The sequence below is a fragment of the Chiloscyllium punctatum genome, chromosome 36, assembly GCF_047496795.1.
Source record: "Chiloscyllium punctatum isolate Juve2018m chromosome 36, sChiPun1.3, whole genome shotgun sequence".
Taxonomy (NCBI): domain Eukaryota; kingdom Metazoa; phylum Chordata; class Chondrichthyes; order Orectolobiformes; family Hemiscylliidae; genus Chiloscyllium; species Chiloscyllium punctatum.
In genome coordinates, this window is record NC_092774.1 from 6,197,929 (window position 1) to 6,217,221 (window position 19,293).

Below are 19,293 nucleotides of genomic sequence, written 5' to 3' on the forward strand. Positions count from 1 at the left end.
ACTTAGTGTGGAAGCAGGCCCTTCGGCCCAACAAGTCCACACTGACCCGCCGAAGCGCAACCCACCCAGACCCATTCCCCTACATTTACCCCTTCACCCACTACGGGCAATTTAGCACGGCCAGTTCACCTGACCTGCACATTTTTGGAATGTGGGAGGAAACCGGAGCAAACCCACGCAGACACAGGGAGAATGTGCAAACTCCACACAGAGAGTCGCCTGAGGCGGGAATTGAACCCAGGCCTCTGGCGCTGTGAGGCAGCAGTGCTAACCACTGTGCCACCGTGCTGCCCCCGGTGAGAACGTGACTTAAGTGAAGTTCTGGGATTTACATACTCGTGAACCAAAACCTGCAAACCATTTTAAAAGATTTAAGAACTTAACAACAATCCAGGTTTGTTAAATATATCGTTTTAATTGCATGACACTGTGATTGCTTGCTATAAGTTCTGTGTCCTCTGATCTTATTTCACTGGCTACTTGATGAAGGAGCAGCGCTCCGAAAGGTAATGCATCCAAATAAACCTGTTGGACTATAGCCTGGTGTTGGGTGAATTTCGACTTTGTCCACCCCAGAACAATGCAGGCTTGGCCACGTCATTGAAGGCAACACCCAACCAATGGGAGCAGGGGGCGGGCCTGGAGGACCGCGTGGAAGCGGCAGGTCCTCCAGCCAATCGGCGCGAACGGACGGCTGGGCACGTGACCATCCGCCACGTCGGTGTTCCCACCCCGTGCGCAAGCGGCAATGTCGTTTTAACTGAGGTCTGGGACTTGTGGGAGAGCCGAGACGTTCAAAGGTGGGAATAAGTCGAGAGCGACAAGAGTTGGAACGGATTCGACGGCTTTGTTAAACGCTGGGAAATCCTCCCGCTCGGAACGGGACGCTTGAGGCTTGAGGTTTGAAGCAGACCAGAAAATGGCGGCAGGCCTAAAGCGGGGCAGTGGCCGATTGAGGGCGGCCATCTTTATTGTGGGAAAAGTACATCGGGGCGCATGCGTAGCATTACGTCACAAGTGGGTGGGGAAAGAGGATCTGCACAGAGTGAATTCAAACCCAGAGAAATGTTCTGGATTAGTGGTGCTGGAAGAGCACAGAGAAATGTTTGTTTATTCACAATTTCTATCCAAATTTTGCAGTATTCTGATGACTTTATATATATTTTTTCTGATGATTTGCTAGCAGTGAACGCAATAGTTCCCAATTTGGAGCAGCATGAGGAGGAAAGTTCACAAGTGAGGATGTGGGTGGAAGAGGAATAAACAATAATTTCACTTTGGGGGTGGGGGGGAATGATTGAGTGATAATGTTACAGAAACAGGGCCTTCAGTCCAACTCGCCTGTGACCTCAGGATGTTGTAAATTAACCCAAACCAGTGTTCCCAAACTAAACTGGTTCCACCTGCCTGCCTGCCTTTGGTCCCTATTCATGCACTTAACTGAATACCTTTTAAAAGTTGTAACTGTACCTGCTTCCACCAGATCCTCTGGCATTTAATTCCACACATGAATGACTCTTTGAAACTTGTTGCCCTCATTCCCTTTTTAAAACTTCCTCCTCTCACCTCAGAATTATGCCCCCTGGTTTTGAACTTCTCCATCCTCGGGTAAAGACCCTTGGTATTCACCTTATCCATGCCCTGCAGGATTTTCGAAACATCTATAAGGCCACCCCTAAAACGCCTAATTCCAGTGAAAAAGGTCTCAGCCTACTTTTATAAATCAAACCCTCCAAACTCATGGGTGGCATGGTGACACAGTGGTTAGCACTGCTGCCTCACAGTGCCAGAGACACGGGTTAAATTCTCGCCTCTGGTGACTGACTGGCTGTGTGGAGTTTGCACATTCTCCCCGTGTCTGTGTGGATTTCCTCCGGGTGCTCTGGTTTCCTCCCACAGTCCAAAAATGTGCAGGTTAGGTGAATTGGCCATGCTAAATTGCCAGTGTTAGGTGAATGGGTAAATCTAAGGGAATGGGTCTGGGTGGGTTGCGCTTCAGCGGGTCGGTGTGGACTTGTTGGGCCGAAGGGCCTGTTTCCACACTCTAAGTAGTCTAATCTAAACTCCATAACATCCTGGTAAATCTTTTCTGAACCCTCTCCAATTTCATAATATTCTTCTGACAGCAGGATTACCAAAACTGCATATAACACAAGGGCTTATGCCCGAAACGTCGATTCTCCTTCTCCTTTGATGCTGTCTGACCTGCTGCGCTTTTCCAGCAACACATTTTAAGCTGTAAACGTCCTGTACAGCCTCAATATGTTGTCCCAATTCCTGTCTCCAGAGGTGTGAGCAATGAAGTACTAAATGCCTTCTTAACTACCCTCTCGATATGTGAGGCAAACTTCAAAGAGTAGTGAACCAGAACCCCTGTGTCTCCCTGCTCTACAACACTATCTTTAATTGTGTAAGTCTTGCCCTTGTTTCAATGAGGGTCTGACCTCTGGTAAGGAAGGAAATGCTAGAAGATGGGCAGAGAGTATTCACCAACAACCACTGGACAAAAAAAAAGAGGAAAAAGCACTCCATAGAAACTGGAACAGTCTGTTTTGATGTTCTACTTCTTCACTGACTTTTGTTATCTTATTTTCCAGGGGAAGCAATTGCACAGATTTGAAACTGTAGCAAAATGTCCTGTCCAGGTTCAGCAGAGTCATCAGTTCATCAGGATCTGAATATCGCCAGCCTTTTGAGTATGTAAGGAGAAACATTTGTTCTGTCTTTTGGAGAAAAGAATACAAACATCGGTGCGACTGGAAAAGCACCAAGGCAAGCGCGTCATAAGTGAGTGTTGCCAGTGTACAGACAGTGAAAGGAACTTCAGTCATTCACACAGTTAAGAGATCACCATTCGAGCAGGGAGAGACTGTACATGTTTGGACGAGTTTCGAACTAATCATTCAGCTGAAGAGGTACAAATACATCCACACCATGGAGAATTTGTGGAAATGTGAGGACTGCGGGAAGGCATTCAAATACCCATCCCGGCTGGAAATCCATCAACGCATTCACACTGGGGAGAAGCCATTCAACTGCTCCATGTGTGGCAAAGGATTTATTGAGTCAAACAAATTGGTGGCACACCAGCGAATTCATACCGAGGAGAGGCCATTCAGCTGCAGCTGCTGTACAAAAAGGTTCCGATCTTCTTCTGAGGTGAATAAGCACCAGCGAGTTCATACTGGGGAGAAGCCATTCATCTGCTCTGTGTGTGGGAAGAGATTTACTCGTTCATCTGGCCTTCGATCACACCAGCGAATTCATACTGAGCAGAAGCCATTCAGCTGCACCTCCTGCGGGAAGAGGTTCAGACACTCTTCTGTTCTCATTGTACACCAATTCACTCACACCAGGGAGAGGCCATTCACTTGCTCCTTGTGCGGAAAGGGATTCACTCAGTCATCCAAACTGCTCATCCACCAGCGAGTTCACACCGGAGAAAAACCGTTCACGTGCCCCTTGTGTGGCAAGGGATTTGCCCAGAGAGCCCACGTGCTGACACACCAGAGAATTCACAGTGGGGAGAAACCGTTCACCTGCTCGGAATGTGGGCAGGGATTCACTCGATCAGCCAGCTTGCTCATACACCAGCGGGTTCACACCGGAGAAAAACCTTTCACCTGCTCCGAATGTGGCAAGGGGTTTGCTCAGAAGATCAATCTGTCGACGCACCAGCGCGTTCACACTGGAGAAAAGCCTTTCAGCTGCATTACCTGTGGGAAGAATTTCAGGAGGAAATCCACCCTCATTGTGCACCAGCGAGTTCACTCTGGGGAGAGACCGTTCACCTGCTCCGTGTGTGGGAAGGGATTCACTCAGTCCGTCAACCTGATGTCACACGAGCGCATTCATAAGTGAACCCCAGTGCCCCACGGACTACAGCAGCTCAAGAAGAGAGTTCACCAATATCTTCTCAAAGAGGAACAGACAATAAATGCTGGCCCAGCCAGTGATTCCCTTACACCATGAAATAATGCGAAAAGAGGGGCTGCGGAATTTGGATTCTCATATTTTTGCTTCAGGACATTTTTAACATGAAGCCAACACATTCACAGAAGTATAGCTTGCAGAAGGGATTACGAGTGCTTTGTACAGCCAAGCTCTCCACGGTGATCCTGTATTGTGGAATCTGACACACCACACCCAAAATTTTTCAGGTTAAGAATGAAGTGGAAGAAAGCGACACGTAATCATCCACGTGATTTGATTTTTTTTTTCTCCCAGTTTCCTATCCTTGCTGTCCCCTGCAGATATGAAAGAAATTTATTTGGACAGCAAGTTGAAAATCAGTCCCAACTGAAAACAAGGCCAAAAATACAGTATGCTTTCAAACAGAGACTTGTCCTGCACTGAAAATGCTGTGTTAGTCACTCGCACAGAGACTCAGCTGCAAAGTCTCATGAACTTTCTGTAACTCCTTGCCTGTAAGGGAAGCTGTCTGGGACTCGGATTTACACCCAGGAAAATCCTTTTATTAAAAACTGAAATTACCTTTCTGAATACCTACCCTCGACTGTCACTGTGGACTTGAGTAAACGCCTTTACAGGATACCAGAAGGGGAGGGTTCCCTGTTCAGAATCTCAAATCAAACCTCATGTCACTCGTCAACACAGCTACTTGATCCATCAGGACTTGAATACCATTGATCTTGCAAAGTTGAAGGAGGAATGTTTATTTTGTCGGCGGGAGAGCAAATCAAATAGTCAGTGAGAATCAGTGACAGACACACAATCTAAGAGGATACTGGGGCAGCAGTGACTGTGGAATCGGTTTTTAAAAGTTTATAAGTTTTAAAAGCTTGAAAAATTACTACATCATTCACAGTGGGGAGACACAGTGTTTGTGTTACATGTCGGGTCAGGGCTTCAACTGATTGTCCAACCTGGAGAGAGACAGAAACATTGGCACCATGAACAAAATGTGGAAATGTGTGCACTGTGGTAAAGGGTTAACATCTTCGTCTTGGCTGGGAAGTTATTGATGTGGTCCCGTTGGGGGTAATCAATTTATCTATTCTGTATGTGGGAAGAGGCTTCCTCAGACATCTTCCCCCGGATGTCACAGCAGACAGTTCGCACTGAGCAGAGGCCCTGCAACTGCATTTCCAGTGGAAAGGAGTTCAACAATTCATCCAGCCATGCTGCACCCCAATGACTTTGCACAGGGGGAGACAGTGTGTGGGAAAGGATTCACTCAAACATTCGACCTGATTGGACGCCAAGGGGTTCACAGAGTAGACAGACCATTCACCTGACTTGGTTGTGGGAAGGGGTTCACTCAGTTGTTTGTTCTCCTGTCATACCACTGAGTTCACACTAAGGAGAGACAGTTCGGCGGCTCTTCCTTTTGGAAGCATTTCAGACAGTTATCCAAATCAAAGACAGGAATTACTGGAGAAACTCAGCTGGTATGGCAGCATCTGGGGAGGAAGAGCACAGAGTCAATGTTTTGGGTGCAGTGTCACTTTGTTCAGAATCCCTACGTTCAAACTGGCAAGGGACTGTTCCCGTGTTCCATGTGAAGGAACGGATGCCTCAGTTGTGATCCCTGCGGAAATGTCAGTGCGTTCATAAGTGAAAGCAGGGTTCTGATTCTGCTGCTATTGTCCACATTAACTACAGGCAGGATTCATCCTGTGAAAGCATCTAGTTTGTCTCTGCTGACATGAGCAGACCTGTAACTGGCTGGAGTTTAACATTCTGGATAACCGTGCTAACTTTAGGGGCCTCAGTGTCCAATTGTGATCCGAAATCTTTCCCCTTGTAAAATCATGGAGATGGACAGCACGGAAACAGACACTTCGATCCAACCCATCCTTGCCGACCAGATACCCTAAATTAATCTAGTCTCATTTGCCAGCACTTAGCCCACATCCTTCCTAATCATATGCTCATTCAGATGCCTTTTAAATATTGTAGTTGTACCCGCCTCCACCACTTCCTCTAGCAGCTCATTCCATATATGCACTACCCTCTGCATGAAAGAGTTGCCCCTTAAATCCCTTACAAATTGTTCCCCTCTCACCTCAACCAATGCCCTCTAATCCTGGCCTCCCCCACCCCAGGGAAAATATCATGTCTATTTATTCTATCCATGTCTCTTGCCATTTTATAAATCTCTTTCAGGTCATCCCTCAACCTCCGACAATCCAGGGAAAGTGCCCCCAGCCTATTCAGCATCTTCCTGTAGTTCAAACCCTCCAAACCTGGCAACATCCTTGTACATCTTTGCTGAGCCCTTTCAAGTTTCACAACATCCTTCCGATAGGATGGAGGCCAGAATTGCAAACAGTACTCCAAAAGTGGCCTAACCAATGTCCTGTACAGCTGCAACATGACCTCCCAAATCTTATACTCAATACTCTAATAAAGGAAAGCAAACCAAATGCCTTCTTCACTATCCTATCCACCTGCGACTCTACTTTCAGGAACTATGAATCTGCAATCCAAGGTCTCCTCATTCAGCAACATTCCCAGGACCATACCATTAAGTGTATAAATCCTGCCTTATTTGCCTTTCCAAAATGCAGCACCTCATATTCACCTAAATTAAACTCCATCTGCCACTCGTCAGCCCATTGGCCCATCTGATCAAGATTCCTTTGTATTCTGTCACCTCCAATTTTGGTGTCATCTGCAAACTTACTAACTGTACCTCCTATGTTCACATTCAATCATTTATATAAATGACAAAAAGCAGTGGACTCAGCGCTGATCCTTGTGACACACCACTTGTCACATGCCTCCAGTCTGAAAAACAACCCTCCACCATCACCCTCTCTCTCTTCTACCTTCAAGCCAGCTCTGTATCCACATGTCTCGTTCTCCCCTGTATTCCATGTGATCTAACCTTGCTAACCAGTGTCCCATGGGGAACCTTGTCAGATGCCATACTGAAGTCCATTTCAATTACATCCATCATTCTGCTCTCATGAATCCTCTTCATTACTTAGAGTCATAGAATCAAGTTTGTGAGACATGATTTCCCTTGCACAAAGCCATGTTGACTATCCCTAATCAGTCCTTGCCTTTCCAATCACATGAAATTATTGTCCCTCAGGATTCCTTCCAAAACTTACCCACCACTGATGCCATGCTCACTGGTCCACTGGTAAACACTGATGGAAAATACTTGTTAAGTATCTCCTCTATTTCCTGCAGTTCCGCACATAGGCTGCCTTGCTGATCTTTAATTGGCTCTATTCTCTCCTCAATTACCCTTTTGTCCTTAACGTATTTATAAAGTCCCTTTGAGTCCTCCTTAACCCTATTTGCCAAAGCTATCTCATGTCCCATTTTTTGTCTTCCTGATTTCCCTGTTAAGTATATTCCTACTGCCTTTATACACTTCGAAGGATTCACTCAATATCTGCTGTGTAAACCTGACATATGCTTCCTTCTGTTTCTTGACCAAAACGTCAATTTCTGTAGCCATCCAACATTCCTTTCACCTACCAGACTTGCCTTTCACAATAACAGAATCATTGTCTCTGGACTCTCATTATCTCATTTCTGAATGCTTTCCCTTTTCCAGCCGTTCTTTTACCTGCGACTATCCACCCCCAATCACCTTTTGGAATTTCTGGCCTAATACAGTCAAAGTTGGCCTTTGTCCAATTTAGAACTTTAACTCTTAGATCTGGCCCATCCTTTTCCATCAATATTTCCAAACTGATAAAATAATGGGTTGCTGGTCCCCGAAGTACTCCCCCACTGATACCTCAGTCAATTGCTGTGCTGGCCTGCCTGTTTTGAATCAACAGGATTGATTCAAAAAATCTCAGAAACCTGTTCACAGTAAAATTGTGAACTTTTCATAAATTCTAAATTGACCTTTGGCAGCCAATCTATAACTCTCAAAGGCTGTACTGATGAACGTCTCCAATGAAAAAGTGCTGATTAATCCTCTCTGAGAATTCTCGCTATTTTGCACGTTCTTGACTGTGGCGTGTCTATTGTGAAATGAAATTATGAAGGAGCATGAAATTGAAGAAGGAAGTATTTTACAGACAAATCAATAAAAAATTCATGGTGGGTGTCCTCACTGCTGTTTTTGGTCAGTTTTTGTTTTAACTTCACATTTTCTAAAGATGCTACCAGTTTTGGCTTCCCTGGACACCAATGCAGTGTTTCTAAACCCTCTTGACTGTGGGCTGAGCAGTTTATTTTGGTACAACTGCTTTTAGTACAGCCTCACCAATCCTCTGTAGAACCTCTACACATATAACAAAAGGGGAACCTTCCATTGGATTTCCTGTATACAGTGAGTTGGTTATCACAACTGAACGTGACCATTTTTGCTAGTGAACCCACAGAATCCTGCCCTCGCATCCTGCAGCATTGGGTGGATCAAATCTCAGATTCCCCCAGGTCCCTAGGCTTCCCATGTGAGCGCGCAATGCAACAACTACACATCCACCGATAACTATAGAGGTGGAGAAGAACATACGAACTGCAGTCAGTCTGGTTGCTTTACGTTTCCGTGAGGCAGGCCATCTAAAAAAAACAATCAAGTGTAGTTTCTGTGAGTATCACGGTTTAGTTTCCGAGACCCTTTGTCATATTAATGAGCAGAAAATTTTAAAGTTTAAAACCCCATTATATTTTTAGAATCTGAACACCATCACTCGTCTCATTTTAAAATACACATCAGTGCCGTCACATCACAGCTCTCATGCTCCCATCTGGATCAGAAGCGAGATGAGAATGGAGTGAGTTAGTTTGACAGCAGTGCTCCTCCCTTTTATTTCTCAATCTCTTGAGCACAGTGGTTAGCACTGCTGCCTCACAGCACCAAAGACCCGGGTTCAATTCCGGCTTCAGGCGACTGACTGTGTGGAGTTTGCACATTCTCCCCATATCTGCGTGGGTTTCCTCTGGGTACTCCAGTTTCCCCCCACAGTCCAAAAATTGCAGGTTAGGTGAATTGGCCAGGCTAAATTGCCCATAGTGTTAGGTGAAAGGGTAAAATGCAGGGGAATGGGTCTGGGTGGGTTGCTCTTCAGAGGGTCAGTGTGGAGTTGTTGGGCCGAAGTGCCTGTTTCCACACTGTAAGTAATCTAATCTAATCTAAATATTAAGAGGGGGGGGGGTCTCTCTCTCTCTCTTTCTTCCTCTGTTCAGGCACAGGGGAAGAACTCTGATCGAGTGTGTAGGATGTTCTGATAGTCGGAGAAGGAGGACTGTTCACTGGTTTGATTCTCAGGTTACCTTCAGCCTGAGTCTCCAGCTCAAGGGACATCAGTTTGTACCTGGGCTGAGTGACAATATATGGGCTGCCTGCCCCTTGAGAAATTCGAGCTGATTTATACGATGCCAGCTCTTTTTGTCTGTTCCCAGCCGTAATTTGCAAAGTGAAGGACTCAATTTCTCAAGAATCAAATAGGGCCCAGCACACTGTGGGGGAAGGAGAGATGTAGTTCAGAACACTGTCAGCATCACTGTGTCCCCTAGTTTATAGTCCACAAGGTGCACGTGTTTGTCCCACAGAACCTTCTGAGTTTGTACTGCCTTCCCCAATCTACGCGGTGCCACAATCCTGGCCCCCGAAGTCTTGCTTGGGGTCAACAGGCTCAAACTTTGGGGCGGCACGCTGGTTCAGTGGTTATCACTGCTATCTCACAGTGCCAGGGACCCAGGTTCGATTCAAACCTCAGGCGACTGTCTGTGTGGAGTTTGCACATTCTCCGCATGTCCGCATGGGTTTCCATTGCGTAACCTAGGCTTTCCTCCCACCATCTAAAGGTGTGGAAGTTAAGCGGATTGGCCACGCTAAATTGCTCATAATACTCAGGGATCTGTAGCTTAGGTGCAGTATCCATGGGAAATAAAGGAACAGGGTCGAGGGTTGGGTCTGGGTGGGATGCTCTTTGAAGGGTCAGTGTGGATATGTTGGATTGAATAGCCTGTTCCACACTGGGGATTCTATGATCGAAATGTCTCTGTCCTGTCCCTCTGTGCCATGTCATCCCTGTGAGCACTCCTTCCCTGGTTAGTATATCTGCACTTTGATTTCCGTGTTTTTCAGTGTGCTTTAACTTTCTCTAGAATGTTTTTGCCACCGTAAGCTACTTTGAATATACCACCTCTTCCTGAAAACCTCTGGTTGTTCTTCCACAAAGGTTACAGCTGCTAATTCCACACACCTTGCGGCCCCATATTTGCAGGTAGTTTATCTGCGCTCCCCACCCCAGTCAAGACCTCCAATTTGGGTCCATCATGTAAGCAGGGAGAAAGTGAGAACTGCAGATGCTGGAAGTCAGAGTCAAGTGTGTCATGCTGGAAAAGCACAGCAGGTCAGGCAGCAGCCAAGAAGCAGGAGAATCAACATTTCAGGCATAAACCCTTCGTCAGGAATGGTATTACTGCATGTGAACACCCTATATACCATTGGCCCCCCTATTTACATAAGTGGTGCTGTCCATACAATTATTTGGAATTTCCCTGTCAACCATGTCAATGCCATGAATATTGCCGCCAATATCACTCTCCACGTTCTATTTCGATTTAAAATTTTTGGTGCCAAAATTGACCATTCATGATGCAGGAAGGTGGATCTGCAGCCTGGGATTCCAAATGCAGAGTGGACTCGATGGGCCGAATGGCCTTACTTCCACTCCTATGTCTTATGGTCTTATTCTGGGTTAACCATGCCAACAGGCACTGGTCTATCTGGCCCTTCTCAAGGCAGAGTAGTGCTATAACTTCCTCTGGAGTGTCAGCTCCCAGGCGAGCACCGTGACCGATCTGGCCACTGACAAAGCTGAAATTATCACTTCGGCCCGTCCCTTGTTCTGGAGCCCTTCCTCTGCCCGACCACTCATTCCTCCAGGCCATGGGGACCATCTGTGGGGCTGCTTGTGGTTTTGATGTTGCCTGCATTTCCCTTGCCGATTTCTGGATCCTTGCTGAGCTACAAGGGCCTGATTGTGTACCTCACGCCTTTGATTCTGGCTCCTTGCCAAGCCACAGGTCCCTGTCTCTGTACCTCACGTTTTCTTTTTATTCTGAGTCCATGACTCAATCTCAGGCTCTTTGCTGAGCTACAGTCCCTGACTGTATTTTGCTCTGAATCCTGAGTAACCTTAAAGTTCTTAAATGTTTGTGCACACATGCAAACTTGAAATCTGCTGAGATGTTACAATGTGTACTCTAACCCAATTTCTGCTGGTCGAACTGGAGTTGAGCCTGTTCTTCCTGCTGCCAAGTTTCCTGTTTCTTGGTCCTGATATTCTAAGGAGTGTGTGTTGCAGACATCAAGCCTCCACTAAAAAAAACTACCTCCAGTTCAAAGACAACTATGAATGATGACTCTATTTTCTGTCACTCAGCCAGTTTCACATTAGTGTTATTGTTGTCCTTTTTATTCCTGTACATCTAGGTTTTGCTCACTCTGGAGCTTTTATCAAATACCTTTGCCTGTCCATGTTCATCCTATCAACTGAAACATCATCAACTCTCCTTGAAATCTCGAGATATAGTTCACCATGATTTTCCGTGAAAGATTCTGTCTTTGCTTTCCTGAATGAATTTACGTTTCTTCAAGTGGCTTCTCATTTTGTCCAGTATGCTTATTTCTAATGTGTCACAGCACCCAGATTTAACTGACTGCCCTGTCAGTGCTGAATTAACTGACAAAAAGTTTTCATTTGGCAAATTGAAAGGGTAGTAATGGAGATGTAGAGGCATCGAGATGTATCTAGATGCGGTGTGAACAGAATATTTAGATATCCTGAATACAATTTTTAAAAAAAAATCAGTTCATGATGGCATTGACTGCAATCATGCTTTCAGAAGCTGCCAGACCTGTTGGGTATTTGCATCTTCTTTCTGTTTTTATGTCAGATTTCCAGCATTTTGCTTCTGCATTTGTTCTTAGGACTCAAGGGATCAAAGGGTGGAGGGAGAAAACCTTCATTACTAAATCGCCCAGCTCTGCTTCCCCTCCCACCATTGCAGATACACAGGAGAGTGACAGTGGCAATATGGGAATTGTGTGAAGGGATTTTTTACCCACCCCAGCTAAAACGCACCTACACAGTCCCACTAGGGAGGAGACATTCACCTGCTCTGACTGGGGGAAAGAGATTCACATCGTCATCCAAACTGTTGACACTGGAGAGAGACCATTCATTTGCTCTCTGTGTGGGAAGGGAGTCATTTCGTCATCCACACTTCGGTTGCACCAGCAAGTTCACACTCGGGAGAAACTGCTCCCAGTCAGGGAAGGGATTCATTCAGCCATCCTCCCTGCAAAGACACCACTGAGTTCATACTGGTGAGAAACCGTTCACTTGCACCATGTGTGGGATGGATTTCACTCTCACAACTGATCTGCTGAGACACCAGTGGAGAGAAACCGTTCAATTGTGTGGAAAGGGATTCAGTCAGGCATTCAACCTGGTAACACCGAGTTCACACTGGTGAGAAACTTTTTACCTGCTCTGACTGTGGGAAAGTAAAGTATTCACTTAGTCATCCCTGGTGAGTCACCAGCGAGTTCACAAACAAGTTCAGTTGAAGGAGGTTTTCTCTTGTTAACACCAAAGAATGAACATTGGTCTTTGGCAGTTAAAATAGTGGTAATATTTTTGTAACTGGAGGACTTGGTTTTTAAATGATCACAACACCATTGTACATGCAGATATTCACACTGGACAGAGACTGTCCATCTGTGTGCTGCAATAACAAGTAAAACTGTTGAAGAAATTCAGCAGATCTAGAAGCCTCTGTGCAGAGGAATAACTGGAATTGAAACACTATCTGTTTTGCCACGGTGCTGGCAGACCTGCTGAGTTTCTCCAGCACATTTTTCAGAAACACCTTGAAAGATCCTCGTTTACTGATACCATAAGTACTGAGAGCCAGTCAAGTACTCCTGGACTCAATGGGGATAGTTTTTTTTAAAGAATTAAAACCCTTAGGATTTCAGTGTTACAACAAGAACACGACTTCATAGATATTTAAGAAAAAAAGAGAAATCAAATCCTGCAACACTGAAAAGAACACAGATGGGGATAGGTCCCATGTCATTAGAAAGTGATAAATTAAATGTAGACAGTTTTAGGTCAGACGAGTTCAAAAGGAACATTTCCCAGCACTAACACTAAACCCTATTGCACACCCTCCTGACCAGTCAATGGGTGTATTATATGTGGTTGTTTAAAAATGAAAGTGAATATTTTGCCAACTTCCCCAACTGGTCACCCTCTTGACGAAGGATAATTCCTAGCTCAGCTTGGATTGCAAAACACTGTTTTATTTTTAGCAATGTACAGGAAACAAACCTGCAGGTTCACTTCCAGTCAGGAACTGATCACAGCTTTACACTAATCTCTGATTTAAACCACATTTCCAGCACTCACTGTTCGTCCGCTGACCCTAAACCCAGTTGTAAATGAGGTTCTGTTCCACGTCTAGGAGCTCTGTGCCATGGAAGACAGTGGTTGGGACACATGTCTTACACTACCGCAGGATTAACCCACGCCAAGGCTTTGCTGTTAGAGAAGAGAAACAAGAAAGACCAAAGTGCCATTTGTCCCCCTCAGTGTGACCTGAAAGATGTGTCCAGGCTGACGTCTGTTGCTGCCGTACGATCTTCCCCCAAGTCTGTCCTTTCTGAACTCCAGGTGATATTGAACACTCGGGGGAGAAACACAACAATCCACAGCAACGTGTTTGAAACCAAGCTGATTTAATTGACATTTCTCCAGAATATTAAACTCCAGTTCAATACAACAGGTCATTAACATCAGCAGAAACCACCGTCAGTGGTCGGAATTTTAAAAATTCAAACATTACAGCACATATCAAGGCCACTTGACCTACGAGGTGTTTGTGTGGTTTATATAGAACTATCCAGCCTGACCCTATTTGGCAGATTTTAATCCATAACCCTGTCCATTCTGCATTTCAAGCATAGCCTTTCATGTTTCTTTCTAAAGTGATGAAGATTTCTGCCTTTACCACCCTGTCACTCGGTGAGTTCCAACTCCCCACTATCTCGAGGTGAAATGACCTGCCCCCGCCCCCACCCCCACTTCTGTGAATTACGTTGAATCTAAAGCCTCCAATTACTGATCTTCCTGTTAATGAATAGCTCCTTCCTGTCTACTCTATATGGACTCCTAGGAATCTTATCATTTCAATTAAATCTCACTTTTGTCTCCTGTTCCACAGAAAACAACCCCAGCCTGACCAATTTTTCGTTTCAGCTAAAATTCTCCAATCCTGAAAACATCTCATCAATCTCCTCTATATGGTCTCTGGTGTGATGACATATATCCTGGAACGTGGGGACCAGAACTCAGTGCCATGCTTTAGCTTGAGTCAAATGAATGTTCTTCTCAATCACAAGCATTGTGTCCCTGGCATCACAGAGAGACAGTGATGAAGAAGGCACTTGACATACTTGGCTTCACTGGTCACAGCACTGAGTACAGGTGTTGGGACATCATGTTACAGCTGTACAAGATATTAGTGAGGCCACATTTGAAATACTACATACATTTCTAGACACCTTGGCATAAGATGGATGTTTTTCAACTGGAAGGGGTGCAAAAAGATTTATTAGGATTTTTCCAAGTTTGGAAGGTTGGAGTTATTAGGCAGGGGAGGGGCTTGATTGCATGTGACCTATTTCTCTGGAGTGTGCAGGCTGGGGTGGGGGGGAGAAGGGGGGGGGAGGAGGGGGGGGAGGGGGGGGGAAGAGGGGGGGGAGAGGGGGGGGGAGAGGGGGGGGGAGAGGGGGGGGAGAGGGGGTGGGAGAGGGGGGGGAGAGGGGGGGAGAGGGGGGGAAGGGGGGGGGAAGGGGGAGGGACGGGGGGAAGGGGGAGGGAAGGGGGAGGGAGGGGGAGGGAGGTGGGGGGGAGGGGGAGGGGGAGGGGGGGGGGAGGGGGAAAAGATCTTAGAGGTTTATAAAATCATGATTAACATAGATAAGGTGAATAGGCAATTTTTTTTTGCCAGTGTAAAGGAGTCCAGAACAAGAGGTTGTGGGTTTAAGATGGAGAGGGGAAAGGGGAAAGATTGAATAGTTTATCGAGGAGCAACTTTATCATCTAGAGGTTGGTGTGTATAAGGAACAAGCAGCCCAAGATGGTGGTAGAGGTGGGTACAATTATAACATTTAAAAGACATTTGGACAAGTACATGGCTAGGAAAGTTACAGCGAGATATTAGCCAAACTCAGGAAAGTGGGACACATTGACTTTAGCAAACCTGGGCCGTGTGAATGAGTCGGGCCAAAGGGCCTGTTTCTGTGCTGTCGCTCTAATTGTCCTTGTTTTCCCACATGGAACTTGACGTGCAGTCCGTGAGACTGGGATTCCTTACCATGTGTTTACTTCTTAACTAATTCTAAATAAACTTCAGATTAAAATAAAAGAAAGGTTCATCAGCTACTCACTAGTCAAGTTCTTCCATTATGCAGAAGTCACCTTATTTTATTGGAAGGGAAGCAAAGCTTTTCCTTAACTATTATTATTGAAACACTGCAGATTTTAATTTGCTAATAAAGTTCAGAAATTGTTTACTGTTATAAGCTTGTAGGTTAGTCTTATCTTTATTCGCATTCAACACTGACTGTAAATACATTAATAAATTAACTTCAGTTGTATGATAATTAATCTAGTCTCAATTTCTAGTTGATTAATGTGAGGACAAGAACTGCCTTCAGTACTCCAACTGTGCAATAACTAGTGCTTTATGAAGTTCCAGCATAATCTCCATGCTCTTATATTCTAGGGTGAACCAAATGCCTTACTGACCTCGTGTAACTACCTGTCCAGCCACCTTCAGGAATTTGTGGGCATCACTCCAAGGTCTCACTCTTCGTCTACACTTCTCAATATCTGACCAATCTTTCAGCATTTTCTTTGCCCTGTTTGTCCTCGGTCTGTTGGAGTTGTCCATTGATATTATGCAGTCTGTCGCTTTATCCTTCATTGGCCACCACACGGACAACTTCTGTGATATCTACATATTTCTTCATCAGGACCACTACTTTGATGTCTAAAGCTTCGATACATTCCACAAAACTGTGGAACATCACTGGAAATCTGAAGCCAGACAAGGTTCACTCCTGGATGCAGTTAACATCAGCAATAACAGCAGTATCCAATTGCTGCTCTCGCAGGTGGAGTTGCTGGTGTCTCAGGAGGTTGTGAGATTGAGCGAATCCTTTCCCACACACGGAGCAGATGAACGGTCCATCTCCAGTGTGAATCTGTTTATGTTTCAGCAGATTCTGTTTACTTTTGAACCTCTTCTCACAGTCAGAGCATTGAAAGGGTCTCTCTTCAGTGTGAACAAGTTGGTGTGTCGTGAGATGGGATGACTGAGTGAATCGCTTGCCACACAACGAGCAGGTGTATGGTCTCTCCCCACTGTGAACTCGCTGGTGGATCAGAAGGTCGGATGAGTCAACAAACTCCTGTTTGCAGTCAGCACACGAGAACGGCCTCTCCCCTGTGTGAACTCGATGGTGTCTCAGCAAGTGGGATAATCGAGTGAATCCTTTCCCACAGATAGAGCAGGAGAATGGCCTCTCTCCAGTGTGAGTGTACTGGTGTTTAAGCAAATGCTTTCTGCATTTAAATTTCTTCTCACAGTCGGGACATCCAAAAGGCCTCTCATCAGTGTGAACAAATTGATGTGTCAGAAGGTAGGATGAACTAGTGAATCCCTTCCCACAAACTGAGCAGATGAACGGTCTCTCCCCAGTCAAAGCGCGTTGGTGGTTCAGTAAATCCTTTTTACTTTTAAAGCTCTTCAAACAATCAGAACATTTAAATGGTCTCTCATCAGTGTGAACAAGTTGGTGTGTCAAGAGGTGGGATGACTGAGTGAACCCTTTCCCACACACTTTACAGATGAACGGTCTCTCCCCAGTGTGACTGCGTTGATGTATCAATATATCCTTTCTGCTTTTAAAACTCTTCTCACAGTCAGAACATTTAAATGGTCTCTCATCAGAGTGAACCTGCTCATGGGTCCGGAGGGTTGATAAAGCATTAAATCCCTGCCCACACACAGAGCAGGTGAATGGCTTCTCCCCAGTGTGAACGTGCTGGTGAGTATAGAGGCTGGATGACTGAGTGAATCCTTTCCCACACACAGAGCAGCTGAACGGCCTCTCCCCAGTGTGACTGCGTTGATGAGTTTCCAAACCTGAAGGGTAACGGAATCCCTTCCCACAATCTCCACACTTCCATGGTTTCTCCATGGTGTCAGTGTCCTTGATTCCTTCCAGGTTCAACGATTGATTTAAACTGATCTCCGCAGACTAAATACATGGACGGTCTCTCCGTGTTGTGGATGGTGCAATTAATTTTCAGGCTGAGTAACTAGTCACTGCTCTTTCCAAAGTCACTTCAGTGGAACATTATTCCTCGAGTCCGTGTATCTTGGTGCTTTTGCAGTCAAACTGATGTTGAAACTCTTTTCTTGGAGGCAGGCGTTTCCCACTCCACATTCAGGGGCCGATGATGTTCAGATTCTGATGAACTGAGTGGCACTCAGATTTCGACGCGATGCATCATCTTGCCTTCTGGATTCAAAAAACAACCTTCAAAATGCCTGGAGAAAGAACTTAGAATGAAATAATTCGAATACAAAACAAGCAATCAGGCTATTCGGTCCATTTACTCTGTTTTTTTTAAAAAAGAAATGTTTTCCCTTCCATTTCCATCAACCTCACCTCAATTTTCTGACACATTTTTTTTCTAATCCCTTCCCCATTCCCAGACTATCCCAATTTCCTCTCCAGCTTTCTGCCTGGACTGTTTGCTGGATCCCACGCAACTGACCCCGTCCAAAAACACTTGATCACTTCAAACTGCTGCGGAGCCTCCCTTGAAGGCCGCGACCTGTTCAATCTTTCGCAAAAAGGCTGCATCGTTTTAATTCGATGAACCTCATCTGCATCGGTGCAGGACGTGGACTGGGAGAGAGGGGGCAAGCGTTGCTCTGGGGCTGCAACTTGCAGGTCCTCCCCCGCCTGGGAAAGGAGTTTGCAAAAAAAAAAACCCATCCCCGCTGCAGCTCGCTGCCCCCTCACTCTCTGCAAACCCGGGAGCGGCAGCTCCTTGCCCGGCCTTTGTAGTCACATACACACACACCCTGTTCCCGGAGCGAGCCGCCGCCGCCCCTTGCAAGCCGTCTCTCCCTCCGCCCGGGGAGTGGGGGGAGCCGCGAACTCCCCCACCGCAGTGCGCAGGCTCCAGACGCTGCGCCGGCGCATCGCCTCCCTGCGCGAAGTGCCACCGGCCACTCTCACCCCCGCGAGGGCTGATGGGTAAAGTTGCCGCCATTGGTTTGACCCAATTGCGGATGGTGACCCTTTCTTCAAAAGAATTACGGGGTGGAGACGAGGGGAAGAGGTACAATTAGTATACACAAATCCCAACTTCTTGGACTTTTCATAGTCCACAAAAAAAGGAGGAGAATGTGAATTTGTGAAGGATGAATGCACCGCCCAAACAGATCATATAAGGTGGCAGCACAGGTAGATAAGTTAGTGAAAAGACCTAAGGTATGCCTGCCTTTGTTAGTGGGGGCACTGAGAATAAGGATAGGAAAGTTAAGGTGCAGCTTTACAGAAGTTATAGTTAGGCCACACTTGGAATATTGCATACAGCTCTGATTACCACACTGCCAGAAGGATGTGGAGAGGGTACAAAAAACATTTACCAGGATGTTTCCTGGTATGGGGACTTCTAGATATGAAGAAAGATTGGATCGGCGGGCTTTGCTTTTACTGGAACACAGAAGGTTGAGGGGCGATCTGCGAGATTGCTATAAGTTTGAGAATGACATGGTAGTGTGAAAAGTATGAGAATTTTCCCAGGTCGGAGGGGTCAATTACGAGGGGACTCAGATTCAAGGTATGAATGGGGCAATTTAAAAGAGATATGCGAAACTTCACTCAATGTGTGTTGAGTGCCTGGAAGGCGTTGCCAGAGGAGTGGAAGCAAGCACATTAGCAGCATTCAAGAAACACCTGGACGAATGAATAGGAAGTGAATAGCTGAACATAGATGCTATCAGTGAAGACAGTTTAAGTATGGTATGGCAATATGTGTCAGTGAACGCTTGAAGTGCTTATTTTTTTTCCCCCCAGCACCCATGGTGTGTGTGTGTGCAGGTGTGAGACACAGTGAAAGACACAAAGTGCACGAATCTTTATTCAATTTCCACCACCAGGAAGATAGGAAAACACCCGAGTGGCCAGTGACAAGCACTGCCCTTCAAAGCAAAGGGCAAATTAACTGATTTTAAAATGAGGGAAAA

The 19,293-nt window shown here is 45.8% G+C and overlaps 3 protein-coding genes across 5 annotated transcripts in view; 1 reads left to right on the plus strand and 2 right to left on the minus strand.

The window, feature by feature from the left end:
• The window catches only part of LOC140461091 (uncharacterized), a 63,463-nt gene that overhangs the window by 18,422 nt on the left and 25,748 nt on the right, over positions 1 to 19,293 (minus strand). The gene's annotated exons all lie outside the window — the stretch shown is intronic.
• Positions 673 to 8,047, plus strand: LOC140460203 (uncharacterized). Of its 2 annotated transcripts, none has more exons than XM_072554615.1 (2): positions 673 to 800; positions 2,598 to 8,047. In XM_072554615.1, exon 2 carries the CDS (start codon positions 2,935 to 2,937, stop codon positions 3,859 to 3,861), a length of 927 nt encoding a protein of 308 aa, XP_072410716.1. In that variant the 5' UTR covers positions 673 to 800; positions 2,598 to 2,934; the 3' UTR covers positions 3,862 to 8,047. The 2 variants fall into 2 exon arrangements, with proteins under 2 accessions (XP_072410716.1, XP_072410717.1); XM_072554616.1 differs by having other exon boundaries at positions 684 to 900.
• LOC140460201 (uncharacterized) lies at positions 14,895 to 18,219 on the minus strand. Of its 2 annotated transcripts, none has more exons than XM_072554610.1 (2): positions 18,123 to 18,219; positions 14,895 to 17,580 (listed from the first exon to the last, which is right to left on the minus strand). In XM_072554610.1, the coding sequence occupies exon 2, from the start codon at positions 17,225 to 17,227 to the stop codon at positions 16,079 to 16,081; it is 1,149 nt and encodes a 382-aa protein (XP_072410711.1). In that variant the 5' UTR covers positions 17,228 to 17,580; positions 18,123 to 18,219; the 3' UTR covers positions 14,895 to 16,078. The 2 variants fall into 2 exon arrangements, with proteins under 2 accessions (XP_072410711.1, XP_072410712.1); XM_072554611.1 differs by lacking the exon at positions 18,123 to 18,219 and adding an exon at positions 17,702 to 18,110.